Genomic DNA, 18,213 nt, shown 5'->3' with positions numbered 1-18,213 from the left:
TTTGTATTTGATTTCCTGTAATTTATTCCCACCCCTCTCCCAAACACCCTAGCATTTACTTCTTTTACAACCCCATCTATAAATATGTTAAACATCCATGGTGACATTACACATCCCTGTCTAAGACCTACTTTTACCAGGAAGTAATCTCACTCTCTCCTACACGCCCTAACCTGAGCCTCACTATCCTCATAAAAACTCTTTACAGCATTAATAACTGACTACCTATTTCATACACTTGCAACATCCGCCACATTGCTCCCCTATCTACTCTATCATATGCCTTGTCTAGATCCATAAGTACAGTGAACACTTCCCTACTTTTATCTAAATACTGTTCACATATATGCTTCAATCTACACATCCTCTACCCATTGTAAAGCCTCTTTGTTCATCTGCAGTCCTGTTCTCTGTCTTACCTCTAATTCTTTTAATAATAACCCTACCATACACTTTACCTGGTATACTCAGTAAACTTATTCTCCTATACTAATTTTTACAGTCTCTTTTGTCCCTCTTCCCTTTTATAAAGGAACTATACATGCTCTCTTCCAGTCCCTAGGTACCTTCCCCTCTTTCATACATTTATTAAACAAATATACCAACCTCTCCAACACTATATCCCCCCTGCTTTTAACATTTCTGTCATGACCCGGTCACTTCCAGCTGCTTTACCCCCTTTCATTCTATGTAATGCCTCACGCACCTCCCTCACACTCACCTCCTGCTCTTTTTCACTCCTAAAAGATGTTATACCTCCCTGGCAAGTGCATGAAATTACTGCTGACCTTTCTTCATCGACATTTAAAAATTCCTTAAAATATTCCCTCCATCTACCCTCATTAGCTAAGGAAATTAAATCCAATCCAGTACAGTATGCTTTTTTATTTGGGAGAGAATGCTAAAGGCTTTTCTCCAGCTTATTACATCCAAAGTTTTTAAACTACACAAATAACAGGAGAGGGTGGGATTAAATTATGGGGAATCAAATACAGAATGGGAATTGACAGTTACTTTTTGCTGATGATATTATGCTTATGGGAGATTCTAAAGAAAAATTGCAAAGGTTAGTGGACGAGTTTGGGAGAGGGTGTAAAGGTAGAAAGTTAAAAGTGAACCTAGAAAAGAGTAAGGTGATGAGGGTATCAAATGATTTAGATAAAGAAAAATTGGATATCAAATTGGAGAGGAGGAGTATGGAAGAAGTGAATGTTTTCAGATATTTGGGAGTTGACGTGTCAGCAGATGGATGTATGAAGGATGAGGTTAACCATAGAATTGATGAAGGAAAAAAGGTGAGTGGTGCATTGAGGTATATGTGGAGACAAAAAACATTATCAATGGAGGCAAAGGAATGTGTGAAAGTATAGTGGTACCAACACTCTTTTATGGGTGTGAAGCTTGGGCTGTAAATGCTGCAGCGAGGGGGCGGTTTGAGCCAGTGGAGATGTCCTGTCTAAGGGCAATGTGTGGTGTAAATATTATGCAGAGAATTCGGAGTATGGAAATTAGGAGGTGTGGAGTTAATAAAAGTATTAGTCAGAGGGCTGAAGAGGAGTTGTTGAGGTGGTCTGGTCATTTAGAGAGAATGGATCAAAGTAGAATGACATGGAGAGTGTATAAATCTGTAGGGAAAGGCAGGCAGGGTAGGGGGTCGTCCTCGGAAAGGTTGGAGGGAAGGGGTAAAGGTGGTTTTGTGGGCGAGGGGCTTGAACTTCCAGCAAGCGTGCGTGGGCGTGTTAGATAGGAGTGAATGGAGACAAATTGTATTTGGGACCTGACAAGCTGTTGGAGTGTGAGCAGGGTAATATTTAGTGAAGGAATTCAGGGAAACCGGTTATTTTTATATAGCCGGACTTGAGTCCTGGAAATGGGCAGTACAATGCCTGCACTTTAAAGGAGGGGTTTGGGATATTAGCAGTTTGGAGGGATGTGTTGTGTATCTGTATATGTATATGCTTCTAAACTGTTGTATTCTGAGCACCTCTGTATAAACAGTGATTATGTGTGAGTAGGGTGAAAGTGTTGAATGATGAAAGTATTTTCTTTTTGGGGATTTTCTTTCTTTTTGGGTCACCCTGCCTCAGTGGGGGACAGCTGACTGGAGTTTTACCTGGAGAGAGTTCCGGGGGTCACCGCCCCCATGGCCCAGTCTGTGACCAGGCCTCATGGTGGATCAGGGCCTGATCAACCAAGCTGTTACTGCTGGCTGCACACAATCCAACGTACGAGCCACAGCCCGGCTGGTCAGGTACCGACTTTAGGTGCTTGTCCAGTGCCTGCTTGAAGACAACCAGGGGTCTATTGGTAATCCCCCTTATGTATGCTGGGAGGCAGTTAAACAGTCTTGGGCCCCTGACACTTATTGTGTTGTCTCTTAACATGCTTTTCACTGGGAGGATGTTGCAACGTCTGCCAAGTCTTTTGCTTTTGTAGAGAGTGATTTTCATGTGCAAGTTTGGTGCTAGTCCCTCTAGGATTTTCCAGGTGTATATAATCATGTATCTCTCCCACCTGTGTTCCAGGGAATACAGGTTCAGGAACTTCAAGCGCTCCCAGTAGTTGAGGTGTTTTATCTCCGTTATGCGAGCTGTGAAGGTTTCCCTTAATTCCCACCTCCTGGAAGTTTTTCCCTGGGAAGTGAAGCTTTCTCCTAGTTACTCCCTGCCGTGAAGGTTCTCTGTACATTTTCTAGGTCAGCAATTTCACCTGCCTTGAAAGGTGCTGTTAGTGTGCAGCAATATTCCAGCCTAGATAGAACAAGTGACCTGAAGAGTGTCATCATGGGCTTGGCATCCCTAGTTTTGAAGGTTCTCATTATCCATCCTGTCATTTTTCTAGCAGATGCAATTGATACAATGTTATGGTCCTTGAAGGTGAGATCCTCCTACATGATCACTCCCAGGTCTTTGACATTAGTTTTTCGCTCTATTGTGTGGTTGGAATTTGTTTTATACTCTGATGACTTTTTAAAAAAAAAAAAGATAATTTAGTCATAGGAGACTGAAACTTATGATGATGTTTCGATCCGACTTGGACATTAAACATTATTGAAAGTTTCATTCTCCATCTTGCAGATTATTTGTGTATTGCTCCAACCATGGTATGGTACAGTTTTATTCTTAAAAGCTTTTCCAGTTTTGGGTAATACACATTTTTGTTTATTCATCTCCAGCGGTAGATTGTAATGACTCATGGCATAATGACTTATGGCACAGGTTGTAATGTCTTACATGACTCATATTTACTATGTACATTAACTATGACCCATTCACTAACCCCTTCCCTTTCCCTCTATAATTTTTGCTAATATCTTTTCCTCAACACCTTCACCTCTGCCGTGTAGCACTGAATAACCCTTGCAGGTTATTCCATGAATATAATTATTTTTTCATAGATGTGATGTTCTTGTCAATTTATTTACATAGGACAGACGAGGGCACCACTCACCTAAGAACAAGACAAGAGAAGAGGACATAAACTATGCCTGCTGTCATATCAATTCATTTCCCATTGGCTACCACAGCAGTGAAACTTATGATTGCGGTAGACTCTCTCTGCCTCATGACCTCAACGTGGAGAAGATGTACCGAATGTACAAAGAGCAGTGTACCATGGACAAGAGGGTTCCCATTGGCAGTTTTGTCTATAGGAAAATTTTGAAAGAAAGGTATAGACAGTTGACTATTATTTTTTTTACATCATCAGTCACTCACTAAGGTAGAGAAACATATTTAGTATCATCTACTCAATAGCTGTCTTGCCAGAAGTATGCAAACATCACAATTCAAATGAGCTTCAAAGTTGTAACTACTTCACCCTTTCTTCAGAGTGCTGTACTTCCCACAAGCTAGCTGTTTCTCCTGAAGCCCTTCATAAATGTTACCTTGCTCACACTCAAACAGCACAAAATCACAAAAATCACCTGTCTCTACTAACTCATGCCTGCCGGATGCTCAAACCCTTAGCACTCAAATCCTCCTTAACCCCTTGTCTCAAACTTTTCTGGGAATGAGCCCTACTCCTCCTTCTTTAACCACAGATATATACACCCTCTTGGTCATTCTATTCTGCTCCATCCTCTCTGAATCCCCAAACTAACTCAACAACCCCTCCTCTGATCTCTCTGGTAACTCCACACCATCTGATTTTTACACCTGAATTCTCAGCATAATGTTGACACCAGAAATGGCTCTCAGTTATGATGATGATGATAATAATAATAATAATAATAATAATAATAATAATAATAATTGCAAGTAGTAGGTTGGTAGACAGCAACCGCCCAGGGAGGTACTACCGTCCTGCCAAGTGAGTGTAAAATGAAAGCCTGTAATTGTTTTACATGATGGTAGGATTGCTGGTGTCTTTTTTTCTGTCTCATAAACATGCAAGATTTCAGGTATGTCTTGCTACTTCTTCTTACACTTAGGTCATACTACACATACATGTACAAGCATATATACACACACCCCTCTGGGTTTTCTTCTATTTTCTTTCTAGTTCTTGTTCTTGTTTATTTCCTCTTATCCTCATGGGGAAGTGGAACAGAATTCTTCCTCCGTAAGCCATGCGTGTTGTAAGAGGCGACTAAAATGCCAGGAGCAAGGGGCTAGTAGCCCCTTCTCCTGTATATATTACTAAATGTGAAAGGAGAAACTTTCGTTTTTCCTTTTGGGCCACCCCCGCCTCAGTGGGATACGGCCGGTGTGTTGAAAGAAAGAATAATAATAATAATAATATTTTATTTTGACGTGATACTTGTTTATACAAAGGAATATAATAGTTGGGTGTATATGCCAAAAGTCCCTTTATATGCAGAGCATTTCAGGCAAACTTAAAATTAACTTAAGATTAATAAGGCAATAACAGCACAAATGGTCATTAGATGAGTTACAATGAATACAAGAGAATTGAGTATATTCTATTAGGTCATGCTATATGGCTTTAACCCTTTCAGGGTCCATAGGCCAAATTTCAAAGTGTGCACCAGTGTCCAAGAATCTTCAAAAAATAATTTTGTTATTTTTTCTTATGAAATGGTAGAGAATCTTTTTCTGAAGGTAATAAAACAAAAAGTACGAAATTTGATGGGAAACTGACGAAATTATGCTCTCGCGAATTTTGATGTTTCAGCAATATTTACGCATTGGAAATTTTGCCAACTTTGACTCCCATTTTAGGCCGATTGCCTTATTCCAGTTGATCAAATTCTTAGCTATTTCACTAGTATTACTTCTATTCTATCGATTGAGCACAAGAAATCGCCAACTCAACTGTCTCAACTACAAAATAAAGTGATTGGAAATTGGTAATTTGGCGAATTTAGTGCAAAGTTCAAAATATTTAAATTTCAAAATAGGGTCCATAATAAACAATGCAGGTATTCCTGGTACTAAACTAACATTTCCTCTGTTCATTAGTTATGTTTTCAGGCTTTACAAATTAATTCCATTTTGATTTTTAATTAACATAATGAATATTTATTCAAACCAAAAAATAGAAGATTTGCTGTTATGCAATATTGTAATAATTGTATAAATAATATCAGCACATTTGTGAACGTATAGTAGACCCACCAGCTGACGTGTATTAGACGTGTGAGGTCATTTGTTTACTCTTGAACATCGGTAAAAATTTAACATTTCCGCTACTTTGAGCTCAGTTTCAAGTCCTTTTCAGTATTAAAACCAATCAAAATCATCTCTATTTCCATAATATATCTTCCATTCTATCAGATGAGACCAAGAAATCACAAATACAACTTTAAAATCATACTAGAAAACACTGCAAAGTTGCTGTTTTAATCGAAAATTACGGTCTCAGTTTTTTCTCTCATTATCCACTGTGTGCTGCAGCATTTGTTTTATGTGGTGCACACATACCACATAGATGTATTCTCTCATATCTAGGCCCAAATTTACTGCTCACAGCTTATCAGAGGGAGCTGAGCTCATGGCGTAGATCTACTGTTTGGACCCTCAACGTAAAGCCGTAGATCTATGGCACAGACCCTGAAAGGGTTAATAAGTCTTGTAGAGAAGATGTACAGTTTAGATTATTAACCTTAGGCAGCCACACTGGAGTGATTAACATTTGAGATGAAAACAGCTATTGAGAGTATACAGTAGACCCCCGGTTTTCATAATCTGTTCCAGAAGGTTGGTCGAAATTCGAAATGGCCAAAAACCGAAATAATATTTCCCATAAGAAATAATATAAATCCAATTAATCCGTTCCAGACACTCAAAAATATTAAAAAAAAAAAAAAAATTTTTAAAGAATAACTATAGTTTTACATTAAAAAAACAGTGAGAAAGAAATATAAAGCACTAATTTTAATGATAAATGAACATTACATACCTTTATTGAAGACTCTTGTTGGCGTATGGAAGAAAGCGGGGAGGGGAGAGGGAGGAGAGTTTACTGTTTGGAAAGGGAATCCCCCACCATAGGGACTTCAGGTATCAAAACACTCTCTGGGGTTACTTCCCTTCTTTGTCTCTTACTGCCACTAGGACCAGCTTGAGAGGCACTACACCCCTGTCACACAAAAAAATCTGTCCAGAGAGGCCTGTTTCTGGCATCTCTGTAATATTCAGCACGTCAAGTATTAAAAACCATTTGTCTCCATTCACTCCTATCAAACACGCTCACGCATGCCTGCTGGAAGTCCAAGCCCCTCGCACACAAAACCTCCTTTACCCCCTCCCTCCAACCCTTCCTAGGCCGACCCCTACCCCGCCTTCCTTCCACTACAGACTGATACACTCTTGAAGTCATTCTATTTCGCTCCATTCTCTCTACATGTCCGAACCACCTCAACAACCCTTCCTCAGCCCTCTGGACAACAGTTTTGGTAATCCCGCACCTCCTCCTAACTTCCAAACTACGAATTCTCTGCATTATATTCACACCACACATTGCCCTCAGACATGACATCTCCACTGCCTCCAGCCTTCTCCTCGCTGCAACATTCATCACCCACGCTTCACACCCATATAAGAGCGTTGGTAAAACTATACTCTCATACATTCCCCTCTTTGCCTCCAAGGACAAAGTTCTCTGTCTCCACAGACTCCTAAGTGCACCACTCACTCTTTTTCCCTCATCAATTCTATGATTCACCTCATCTTTCATAGACCCATCCGCTGACACGTCCACTCCCAAATATCTGAATACGTTCACCTCCTCCATACTCTCTCCCTCCAATCTGATATTCAATCTTTCATCACCTAATCTTTTTGTTATCCTCATAACCTTACTCTTTCCTGTATTCACCTTTAATTTTCTTCTTTTGCACACCCTACCAAATTCATCCACCAATCTCTGCAACTTCTCTTCAGAATCTCCCAAGAGCACAGTGTCATCAGCAAAGAGCAGCTGTGACAACTCCCACTTTGTGTGTGATTCTTTATCTTTTAACTCCACGCCTCTTGCCAAGACCCTCGCATTTACTTCTCTTACAACCCCATCTATAAATATATTAAACAACCACGGTGACATCACACATCCTTGTCTAAGGCCTACTTTTACTGGGAAAAAATTTCCCTCTTTCCTACATACTCTAACTTGAGCCTCACTATCCTCGTAAAAACTCTTCACTGCTTTCAGTAACCTACCTCCTACACCATACACTTGCAACATCTGCCACATTGCCCCCCTATCCACCCTGTCATACGCCTTTTCCAAATCCATAAATGCCACAAAGACCTCTTTAGCCTTATCTAAATACTGTTCACTTATATGTTTCACTGTAAACACCTGGTCCACACACCCCCTACCTTTCCTAAAGCCTCCTTGTTCATCTGCTATCCTATTCTCCGTCTTACTCTTAATTCTTTCAATTATAACTCTACCATACACTTTACCAGGTACACTCAACAGACTTATCCCCCTATAATTTTTGCACTCTCTTTTATCCCCTTTGCCTTTATACAAAGGAACTATGCATGCTCTCTGCCAATCCCTAGGTACCTTACCCTCTTCCATACATTTATTAAATAATTGCACCAACCACTCCAAAACTATATCCCCACCTGCTTTTAACATTTCTATCTTTATCCCATCAATCCCGGCTGCCTTACCCCCTTTCATTTTACCTACTGCCTCACGAACTTCCCCCACACTCACAACTGGCTCTTCCTCACTCCTACAAGATGTTATTCCTCCTTGCCCTATACACGAAATCACAGCTTCCCTATCTTCATCAACATTTAACAATTCCTCAAAATATTCCTTCCATCTTCCCAATACCTCTAACTCTCCATTTAATAACTCTCCTCTCCTATTTTTAACTGACAAATCCATTTGTTCTCTAGGCTTTCTTAACTTGTTAATCTCACTCCAAAACTTTTTCTTATTTTCAACAAAATTTGTTGATAACATCTCACCCACTCTCTCATTTGCTCTCTTTTTACATTGCTTCACCACTCTCTTAACTTCTCTCTTTTTCTCCATATACTCTTCCCTCCTTGCATCACTTCTACTTTGTAAAAACTTCTCATATGCTAACTTTTTCTCCCTTACTACTCTCTTTACATCATCATTCCACCAATCGCTCCTCTTCCCTCCTGCACCCACTTTCCTGTAACCACAAACTTCTGCTGAACACTCTAACACTACATTTTTAAACCTACCCCATACCTCTTCGACCCCATTGCCTATGCTCTCATTAGCCCATCTATCCTCCAATAGCTGTTTATATCTTACCCTAACTGCCTCCTCTTTTAGTTTATAAACCTTCACCTCTCTCTTCCCTGATGCTTCTATTCTCCTTGTATCCCATCTACCTTTTACTCTCAGTGTAGCTACAACTAGAAAGTGATCTGATATATCTGTGGCCCCTCTATAAACATGTACATCCTGAAGTCTACTCAACAGTCTTTTATCTACCAATACATAATCCAACAAACTACTGTCATTTCGCCCTACATCATATCGTGTATACTTATTTATCCTCTTTTTCTTAAAATATGTATTACCTATAACTAAACCCCTTTCTATACAAAGTTCAATCAAAGGGCTCCCATTATCATTTACACCTGGCACCCCAAACTTACCTACCACACCCTCTCTAAAAGTTTCTCCTACTTTAGCATTCAAGTCCCCTACCACAATTACTCTCTCACTTGGTTCAAAGGCTCCTATACATTCACTTAACATCTCCCAAAATCTCTCTCTCTCCTCTGCATTCCTCTCTTCTCCAGGTGCATACACGCTTATTATGACCCACTTCTCGCATCCAACCTTTACTTTAATCCACATAATTCTTGAATTTACACATTCATATTCTCTTTTCTCCTTCCATAACTGATCATTTAACATTACTGCTACCCCTTCCTTTGCTCTAACTCTCTCAGATACTCCAGATTTAATCCCATTTATTTCCCCCCACTGAAACTCTCCTACCCCCTTCAGCTTTGTTTCGCTTAGGGCCAGGACATCCAACTTCTTTTCATTCATAACATCAGCAATCATCTGTTTCTTGTCATCCGCACTACATCCACGCACATTTAAGCAACCCAGTTTTATAAAGTTTTTCTTCTTCTCTTTTTTAGTAATTGTATACAGGAGAAGGGGTTACTAGCCCATTGCTCTGTCTAAAATGGGACAAGACATTGTCATTGAACATGTTGCAGACATGGCTTGCAACAGTTTTGTTAGGATGATAATTCTCCACAAAAACTTTACATCTCACTCCACTTTGCACAAATGTGCTTAATTGCTGAAGAAGGCACATTCTCCCCCCTCTCTTCCTCCTCTGAAGCAATATCTTCAGCTGTGGTCTGTTGCTGTTCCAGTTGAAGGTGTTGCAGGTCTTCAGTGGTTAGCTCTTCCCTGTGGTCCTCCACCAACTCTTCCACATCCTCGCCACTCACATCCAACCCTGTGGACTTCCCCAGAGACACAGTAGATTCCACAATAGGCACAGGGTCGTCAGGGTCAGCCTCAAACCCTTCAAAATCCTTGTCGAGGACACATTCTGGCTGCAATTTTCTCCAAGCAGAATTCAAAGTCCTGGAAGTCACTCCCTGCCAAGCCTTATTTATAAGGCTTATGCAACTGAGAATATTGAAGTGATTCCTCCAGAACTCTCTTAGGGCCAATTCAGTGTCTCAGGTCACTTAAAAGCACCTCTGAAACATTGCTTTTGTGTACAGTTTTTTGAAGTTTGAAATGACCATGGGCTGGATGAGAGGAGTGGTATTAGTGGGCAAGAACTTCACTGTGATGAAATTACACTACTCAAACAATAGGTCTTCCAAGTCTGGAGGATGAGCAGGAGCATTGTCCATTACCAAGAGGCACTTAAGTGGCAAATTATTTTCCAGGAGGCATTTCTTCACACTCAGGCCAAACATTTCATTGACCTACTCAATGAAAATTAGCCTCGTGACCCATGCCTTATTGTTAGCCTTCCATTTCACACACAATTTACTCTTCATGACATTGTTTTTCTTGAACACTCAGGGGTTTTTCAGAGTGATACACGAGTAAAGGCTCCACTTTGAAATCCCCACTAGCGTTACCACAGAACAAAAGAGTTAGCCTATTCTTTATAGGCTTGTGTCCTGGCAGTGCCTTTTCCTCCTGTGTGATGTAGGTTCTTTTTGGCATTTTCTTCCAAAAGAGGCCTGTTTCATCACAATTGAACACTTGTTGGGGGAAGAATCCTTCAGCCCTTACGTACCCCTTGAATTCATCAACAAATGCTTCGGCCGTATGTTTCTCGGAACTTGCAGCCTCGCTATGTTTTACCACACTGTGTATGCCACTTCGCTTCTTGTATCTGCTGAACCACCCTTTGCTGGCCTTTAATTCACTAACAGCAGCACTCGTTCCCAGCATTTTCTTTATGAGATCTGCATGCAACTGCCTTGCCTTCTCACAAATTATCCCCTCCAAAACACTATCTCCCGCTAACTGTTTCTCATTTATCCAAACCAACAACAACTTCTCCACATCCTCAATTGTTTGCGATTTCTGTTTCATTAGCATATTTACCCCTTTTGCAACTTATGCTCCCTTGATTTCTGCTTTCTTCACCAGGATGGAACTGATTGTTGATGTCGACTTGCCATACATCCTGGCAAGCTTGGCCACACGTACGCCACTTTCACATTTTGCTATAACTTCTTTCTTGAATTCTATCATGTTTCTCACCTTCTTTACCAAAGGACTGGCACTCTGAACTTTCTTTGGCCCCATGGTGGCTTATTTCACAGTTGTAATCAATAAACAAGCACCAAAAACAATGGGTGAACGTGCAGAGTATTCCTAGCTCAAAGAGAGAGAGATGCAGACTGAGTGTGATACGTGTGAGGAAGTGGCATCACTGGCAGGTGGATGTGTATCATACCAATGATTTCCAATTGGATACACAAAATCCAGGGGAAAATTTTGCCAAAAAAAGTGCTTGATTTCCGAATTGTACGATTTCCGCACCGGCCGAAAACCGGGGGTCCACTGTATATCGATTATATTGATGAGAAAGTTTTTACCTATGTTCATGATATTGAGCAAATGCATGCATAGTTTTTACACATGTATTTATGATGGGCTGGGATAGGTTAAGGAGAGAAGGTGGTTTTTAACTGTAGTTTTAAAAATGCTAGCTGAACCAGTGGTTCTGGATATTTCTGGCAGGAAGTTCAAGATTTTGGGCATTTTTATGTACAATGAGTTTTTGAAAAGATTTAGCCTAACACAGGGAATATCATAGAGGTTTTTGTGCCTAGTGTTGTGTCTATGAGTCCTACTGCAACTATCAAGAAAGCATTTCAGGTCAGGATTTATATTAGAATTGATTGTTTTGTAAATGTATGTTGCACAATAGTACGAGTGAATGTTTTGTATAGTGAGTAGGTCTAGGTCTCTGAAGAGTGGGGGGTCTGTTGTCTAGCAGTGGATTGTGTGATCATTCGCACTGCGGCTTTTTGTTGTGTTATGCACAAATAGCATAGGTGACATATGGGTAGATCACTGAATAGTATAGTGTAAGTAGTGCTGTTTGTGGTACATAGTATGTATTTTTGAGAGAACGCCAACTGTTTTAGAGGCATTTTTGTTGTGTTGGATATGGGTGTTGAATTTCAGGTTGTTATCAAAGTGCAGACACAGGAATTTTCCCTCAATATGTTTAGCAATAAGAGTGTTGTTAAGCATAATGTTTAGTTGGACCTCACTTGCTCTACTCCCAAACAAAACGTAAAAGGTTTTGTCTATATTAAGTGTAAGTTTATTGATGGTCAACTAGGTTGCTATTTTTGTGAGGTCTTTGTTAACAGTAGTGTTGAGCAAGGCTAGATTTGGGTGGAAGATGACAAAAGTCATGTCAGCAAAGAGAATAGGCATAAGTTGTTATGATACGCTTGGAGGATCGTTGTGGTATAAAAGGAAAAGGAGGGGGCTGAGAACACTACCCTGTGGTACACCAGTGTCCAGTTGAGGAGGTTGCATCCTTGACTGAGATGTATTTCTTTCTGTTAGTAAGGTAGGACTTGATAAATGCAAATACATGGCCTGTTATACTGTAAGGATCAAGCTTGAGGAGTAGGATGCTGTGATCTACTGTATCAAAAGCTTTCTTAAGGACGATAAAGAGTCCAAGCGGGTATTCATTTTTTTCCAGTGCCGTGTAAAGTAGGTCTAGCATTTTTATTATTACGTCATTTGTGCTTTTGTTTCTCCTGAGTCCAAACTGACATTGGTTAGGGATGCTTTGTGATGTTATGAAGGAGTACAGTGGAACCTTGGTACTCAAACTTAATTCATTCCAGAAGGTCGTTTGAGTGCCAGTCTGTTTGAGTACCGAATGAGTTTTTCCCATAATGAATACATAATGTAAATTAGATTAATCCATTTCAGACCCCCAAAAATACACTTATAACAACTTTGCGGTTTATTTTCGTGGTATTTATGATTGTATTCTCATTTTCTTGGTCTCATTTGATAGAATGAGAGATATATTACAGACATAGAGATGATTTTTAATAGTTTACAGACTAAAATCATCTTGAAATTGAGCTCAGAATACCGGAAATGTTAAATTTTTGCTGATGTTCAACAGTAAACAAATCACATCATGCGTCCAATACACGTCAACTGGTGGGTCTAATATGCTTTCACAAATGTGCTGATATTATTTATACCATTTTTTCAATAATGCAGTAGTCTGCATAACAGTAAATCTATTTTTTTGGGCAAATGAAAATTCAAAATGGAAAGCAAGTGTAATATAAGAGAGGCCCGAAGTGGGAGGAGCTATAGGAGAGATAGGGAGAGGCCAGCAGAAGGAGCAGCCAATACCTGATGAGTCATCATGATAGCCAGATACTAGCGGTGGAGCGAATAATATGGTGTGTAATTACTCAAATATTAGTAATAAAGGTTATCTATCTATCACATTTGTTCCAGCTTGATAACAGAAACACGACAGATAACCCAGAAGCACAATAAAAATGCCAAAATTAATAATAAAAGGCATGTGGAGAGGCAGAGGCGGTGTTTACATCAAGGCAAACACACTAACCCATTTTCTTTTTGGTTGGCTGTTATCACTAATCTTCTTAGGCCCCATGGTGCCTTATTTATACAAATAATAATAAAAAAAAAGCCCAAAAATGCGAAGAAACTCAAAATAGTTTACAGTGAAATTCAGCAGAGTTTTGAACTGATTGACAGGTGTGGGGAGACTGATGCACATGTTCTGGCAGGTCGTGTTTGTTTGGTCGAGTGCTGAGCAGATGGTTGACTACCAAGAGATTTTTTTTTTTTTACCAAACTAAGCATTTGAGTACTGAATTGTTTGAATACAGAGCTGTTCGAGTGCCGAGGTTCCACTGTATAACCTTTGTGTATGAGTTTCTCAAAGATTTTGGAAAGTAAAGGCAGGTTTGATATTGGCCTATAATTGTTTACATCTGTTGGGTCACCACCATTGTGTACTGGTGTAATCCTTGCTAGTTTGAGTGATGCTGGGAAAGTATTGGTTTCTAGTGATTTGTTGAAGAGAAATGCAGTGGTGGGTGAAAGAATTTGAGCAGCTCGTTTATACAGTAGTGGTGGTACTTGGGTTACATTTCCTTATTTGTTTTTTAGAGTTAATAATCATAGTAACCTCAGTGGGCTCTGTTGGTGTAAGATAGAGGGATGTTGAGAAGTTTCCTTCTAGATAATCATTAGCTTGGGTGTTGGTGACTGGAATTTTACTGGTGAGATTTGATCCTATGGTTAAAAAGTCATTTAACTTGTTAGCTGTATCAGTAGGCTGGAGTTTTGGTTCATTTGGTTTAGTACAATATTACTAGCTCTGTTCAGTTTGTGGGTGCCCAGGATCAGAGAGGGTGTTTTCCAGGTCTTTTTTTTATGTCTCCTCTCATTTCAGTGAATCTATTAGAATGGTATAGTTGCTTAGACTTTCTGATTAATTTGGTGAGAACTGACGTATAGTGTTTGATAAATTGTCTAGTTATTAAGCCCCTTCTATGTTGTTTCTCGTATTGATGTTTCGTATTGATGGGCCTTAGGATGCTGTTAGTAAGCCATGGGCAACTTAGTCTTTTATTAGTGATCTGTTTAGTTTATATGGGACAATGTTTGTTGTCTCCACTGCTTCTAACCTTTTCTTCTCTGCAGTGTTACAAGCCCATGTCTCACACCTATATAAAAGTAACAGTACTACCATTCTCTGGTACTTATTTTTTTGACTCCATAGGTTTTTTTTTTTAACAGATGCCTCATCACTCCTTTCTCCTTTTTTTCCTCCTCTTTTATCTGCTCTGTGGTTCACCTAGTTTTTCATAACCCATCTGCCAACATGTCTACTCCCCAATATCTGAATACATCTACATCCATCATTCTCCTTCTGTTTTATATAAAATCTTTTATTGCCTAAAATTTTTATTATTCTCATCACTCAGCTCTTTTTCTATATGTATATATTTTTAAGTTCCTTTTTTATAAAATTTATTATTTTGAAAATTTGCAGTTCATTTTTGAAATGAATGCCTTGTAGTTTACGTTTAATGGAGAAGTAAACAGTACAAATAAATTATCCCACATGCAGCTAACACAGTCATTATTTTTGCATTTTCACTGTTGTTGTAAATTTGCATTATACTGGTATAAAAATGTGTCACTGTGTAAATTTTATAACTAAGGGTTTACTCCCACTTTCTCACATGCATAAAAAAAGTAGTTTTAGAAAGTTACAGTATATATTAGTGACTGAGTTATTTTCTGTTATAGAAATTTTTTGATTGTAAGGGATCTCTTGATACCTTTTTCAAATTTTCTAGTTTGGTGCTGTGAATATTTAAGCATTTTGTTGGATATTTTTTAGTCAATGCCACCAGCAGTAAAAATCAGAGAATTCCAAACAGGGAATTTATGGGTTTACTGTGCTGTATCGAAGGTTGTTGCAAGTCTTCTGGGGAAAGCATGCTGTGATCTTTCATCCAGTAATAGGTTCTAAGTTGTTGTGTGTCTTCTGAGGAAAGTGTGTGACAGTTACTGTCTACTGCTAAGTCATAAGTTGTTACTTGTCTTCTGAGAAACTCTGGCAACAGTTTTTGATAATAATAATAATAATGAGAAACATAATACAACTCACTGTTGCATGTACTTTTTTATTCTAAATACCTTCAGAGACTTAAAATTATTGTGTATCCATTTCATCCTAGTTTAGTTGGGAGAGGAGTATGTTAGTAAAAAACATTTTTTGAACTCTATAGTTTATAGCCATCTTCTGGAGCTCAAACACTTTGATATTTTAACTCAGATTCAACTGCTTCATCAAGTCTCCAGCTAACAAGACCCCGGAGAAGGACCTTGAGTATGCTTATCAACACATCCAGTCCTCTCTACTGGAGTCAGTAGGTATGGAGAACACCCAGACTTAAACAACTAGCTAAATGCTGAAATGAAAGATTTTCCAGTATATTTTATAGTATTTGATCTTTGTAATACAGTAGACCGTTATATTACACGGTAGTTACATTCCTGAAAATGCCATGTTAGGTAAATCTGCGTTAGATAAACTGAAGAACTTATGGGAAAAATAGGGTTACATTCCTGGGAGCCCCCAAAAAGCCAAATAACTACTTTTTTAGACCTCCAGTTCTTACAAAAATAAAAGTGAATATGTAATTGTAGTTCATTGTCGTGATGTATTATGTTGTTTTTACTGCTTAAGACTACAAATGCAACAGAAATAATAGTATTTATTACCTTAAATTGTGTGTGCTGGTGTTTGTGGATGATTGTGATGAGAGTGGAAAGTTATGCTGTGGCCCTACTGGGCTGAGGTGGATGGTAGAAGTTCTGGTACTGAAGCTAATGGTTGTACTGGAGTGTGCATAAATTCTGTAACGGATTTCTGTTCTGTTTAACCCTGCAGTACATTATACAACTGGCAGTAAGGCATCAGCTGCTCTAGACACTGTTTCAGGGTCCTCTTCAGTGGAAAAGTCTAACTTTAAGTCAGTAATTCAGTCAAGTCAGTCAGTCAGTAAATCAGTCAAGTCAGTCAGTCAATAAATCAGTCAGTCAGTTATCACACAAACTCATATATTTACTTCATTCTTTTTAATTACACAGTGGCACTTCATTACAGCCACAGACTATCTCTTGTCTAATACCTCTACTGTATTTTCTTCATTAACTCTAAGACTTAAATGCATATACCTTTTCTTGCCACTTTCAGCAACACTGGTATGCCTACCGGGTGCCATGATTGCTTGGCAGATATAAGATTTGGTAATTAAAAGATCAAAACACAGTTCACAAACACAACTATCTCCTAAGACAGAATGGAACTGAACATGTATTCATGAAGGCTGGGATGGTGGTGGCAGGAGTCAGGGGTGGTAGGGGAGGGCAGATCTCCCCTGCTGACCCACAACAAGGCGGCAGTTTGAGCTGGGGAAATTTTTTCTGTGCCCACAAACGGAACCGTGTAAAGTTAATTTTACGAAGTGTTATACAAAATTGTGCCGCAATTTTTCAATAGTGCAATAACCAAAATGTGGCAAATTAATCCGTGTAATGTAACGGTTTTCCTGTACTTATTTTGCATTTTACGTCTTTTTTGAGTAGGAAGAAAGAAAAGTTTCAGTTCAGAGTTACGGTATATTATAAGCAAGGATGGAATGACACCAAAATCTTTGCTGATGCCGATACCAATACTCCGTTGAAACCAATATTGATACCATTAGAGTTAGCCAATACCCACTGATACTGATACTGTTTCTAGTACCATCAAAATTAGTCAGTACTTGCTCATATTTCTACTCGATTTTAAAAATAAGCCGATAACCACCAGTGTGTTTTATCTCGCATTTATGAGGTGCTGTTAGAAAGTTCCCATCCCCAAATTTTCATGCGCTTCCTGGGTGAAATATGGTGGTGGCAGAGTAGGTCACACTGCACAGTACACTCCTTTGTGAAGTAGTGTGGTGAGTTTCAGTGCAGTCGGTCATTCTGTTAAGATTAGATGGGCATTTGTTGTTGTGTTGCCAGTGTGTCGTTTCATTTTTTGTGTAGCAGAATGGAATCTTTAAAAGACAGAACAGTGTGCATGTGAATTTCTGATTTAAATATAGTAAACATATTTGGCAATGAAGCAATGGGTCAGACACAGTGTTTTGAATAGTTTTCTCAGTTCAAAGCAGGGCTAACATCAGTTGAGAATGATGAACACTCTGTCGTCCATCAGCATCTCAAACAAACACCAACATAGAAAAAGTGAGGAAGCTTATTCATGAAGATCATCGTCAGAGTATCCAGGACATTGCAAGTACTGTGGGAATTTCTTTTGGGTCGTGTCAAAGCATTCTGACTGAAAATTTGAACATCAGGTTTGTGGCTGTGAAATTTGTGCTCTACTTGCTAACTCAATACCAGCAAGACCGTCATTCTCTGGCCAAAAGCAACATAGCAGTCGTCCCCCACTCTCCCTATTTCCCAGATCTAGGCCCCAGTGACTTTCTCTTTCCAAAAAAAAAAAAAAAAAATGGCACTCGATGGGCAGTGTTTTAATGACGTGGAGGAGATTCAAGCAGAGTTGCAGGGTACGTTAGAGGTACTGGGATCAGTGTATAGCCTTCCAAGGAGAGTACTTCAAGGGATACAACCTTTTTTTTTTTATTGCAGTCCAGGAGCTTTCTGATAGCACCTTGTACAGTACAACTAATTATTATTGCATCAAAA

At 39.2% G+C, this 18,213-nt stretch overlaps 1 protein-coding gene across 7 annotated transcripts in view; it reads left to right on the top strand.

The window, feature by feature from the left end:
- Window positions 1-18,213, top strand: part of LOC128691943 (uncharacterized) — a 70,525-nt gene that overhangs the window by 28,458 nt on the left and 23,854 nt on the right. For all 7 annotated transcript variants that reach the window (XR_011391058.1, XR_011391069.1, XR_011391057.1 and 4 more), the window contains exons 6-7: window positions 3,429-3,670; window positions 15,785-15,882. Coding sequence is in view for 4 of the 7 variants with exons in the window: in XM_070080075.1 (XP_069936176.1) it covers window positions 3,429-3,670; window positions 15,785-15,882 (340 nt within the window). In the remaining 3 variants the exon portion in view is untranslated. The remainder of the gene's footprint in view (window positions 1-3,428; window positions 3,671-15,784; window positions 15,883-18,213) is intronic.

This window comes from Cherax quadricarinatus, chromosome 6 (genome assembly GCF_038502225.1).
Source record: "Cherax quadricarinatus isolate ZL_2023a chromosome 6, ASM3850222v1, whole genome shotgun sequence".
Taxonomy (NCBI): domain Eukaryota; kingdom Metazoa; phylum Arthropoda; class Malacostraca; order Decapoda; family Parastacidae; genus Cherax; species Cherax quadricarinatus.
The sequence above is the reverse complement of the archived record's forward strand: the minus strand, read 5'-3'. Positions and strand labels throughout refer to the sequence as shown.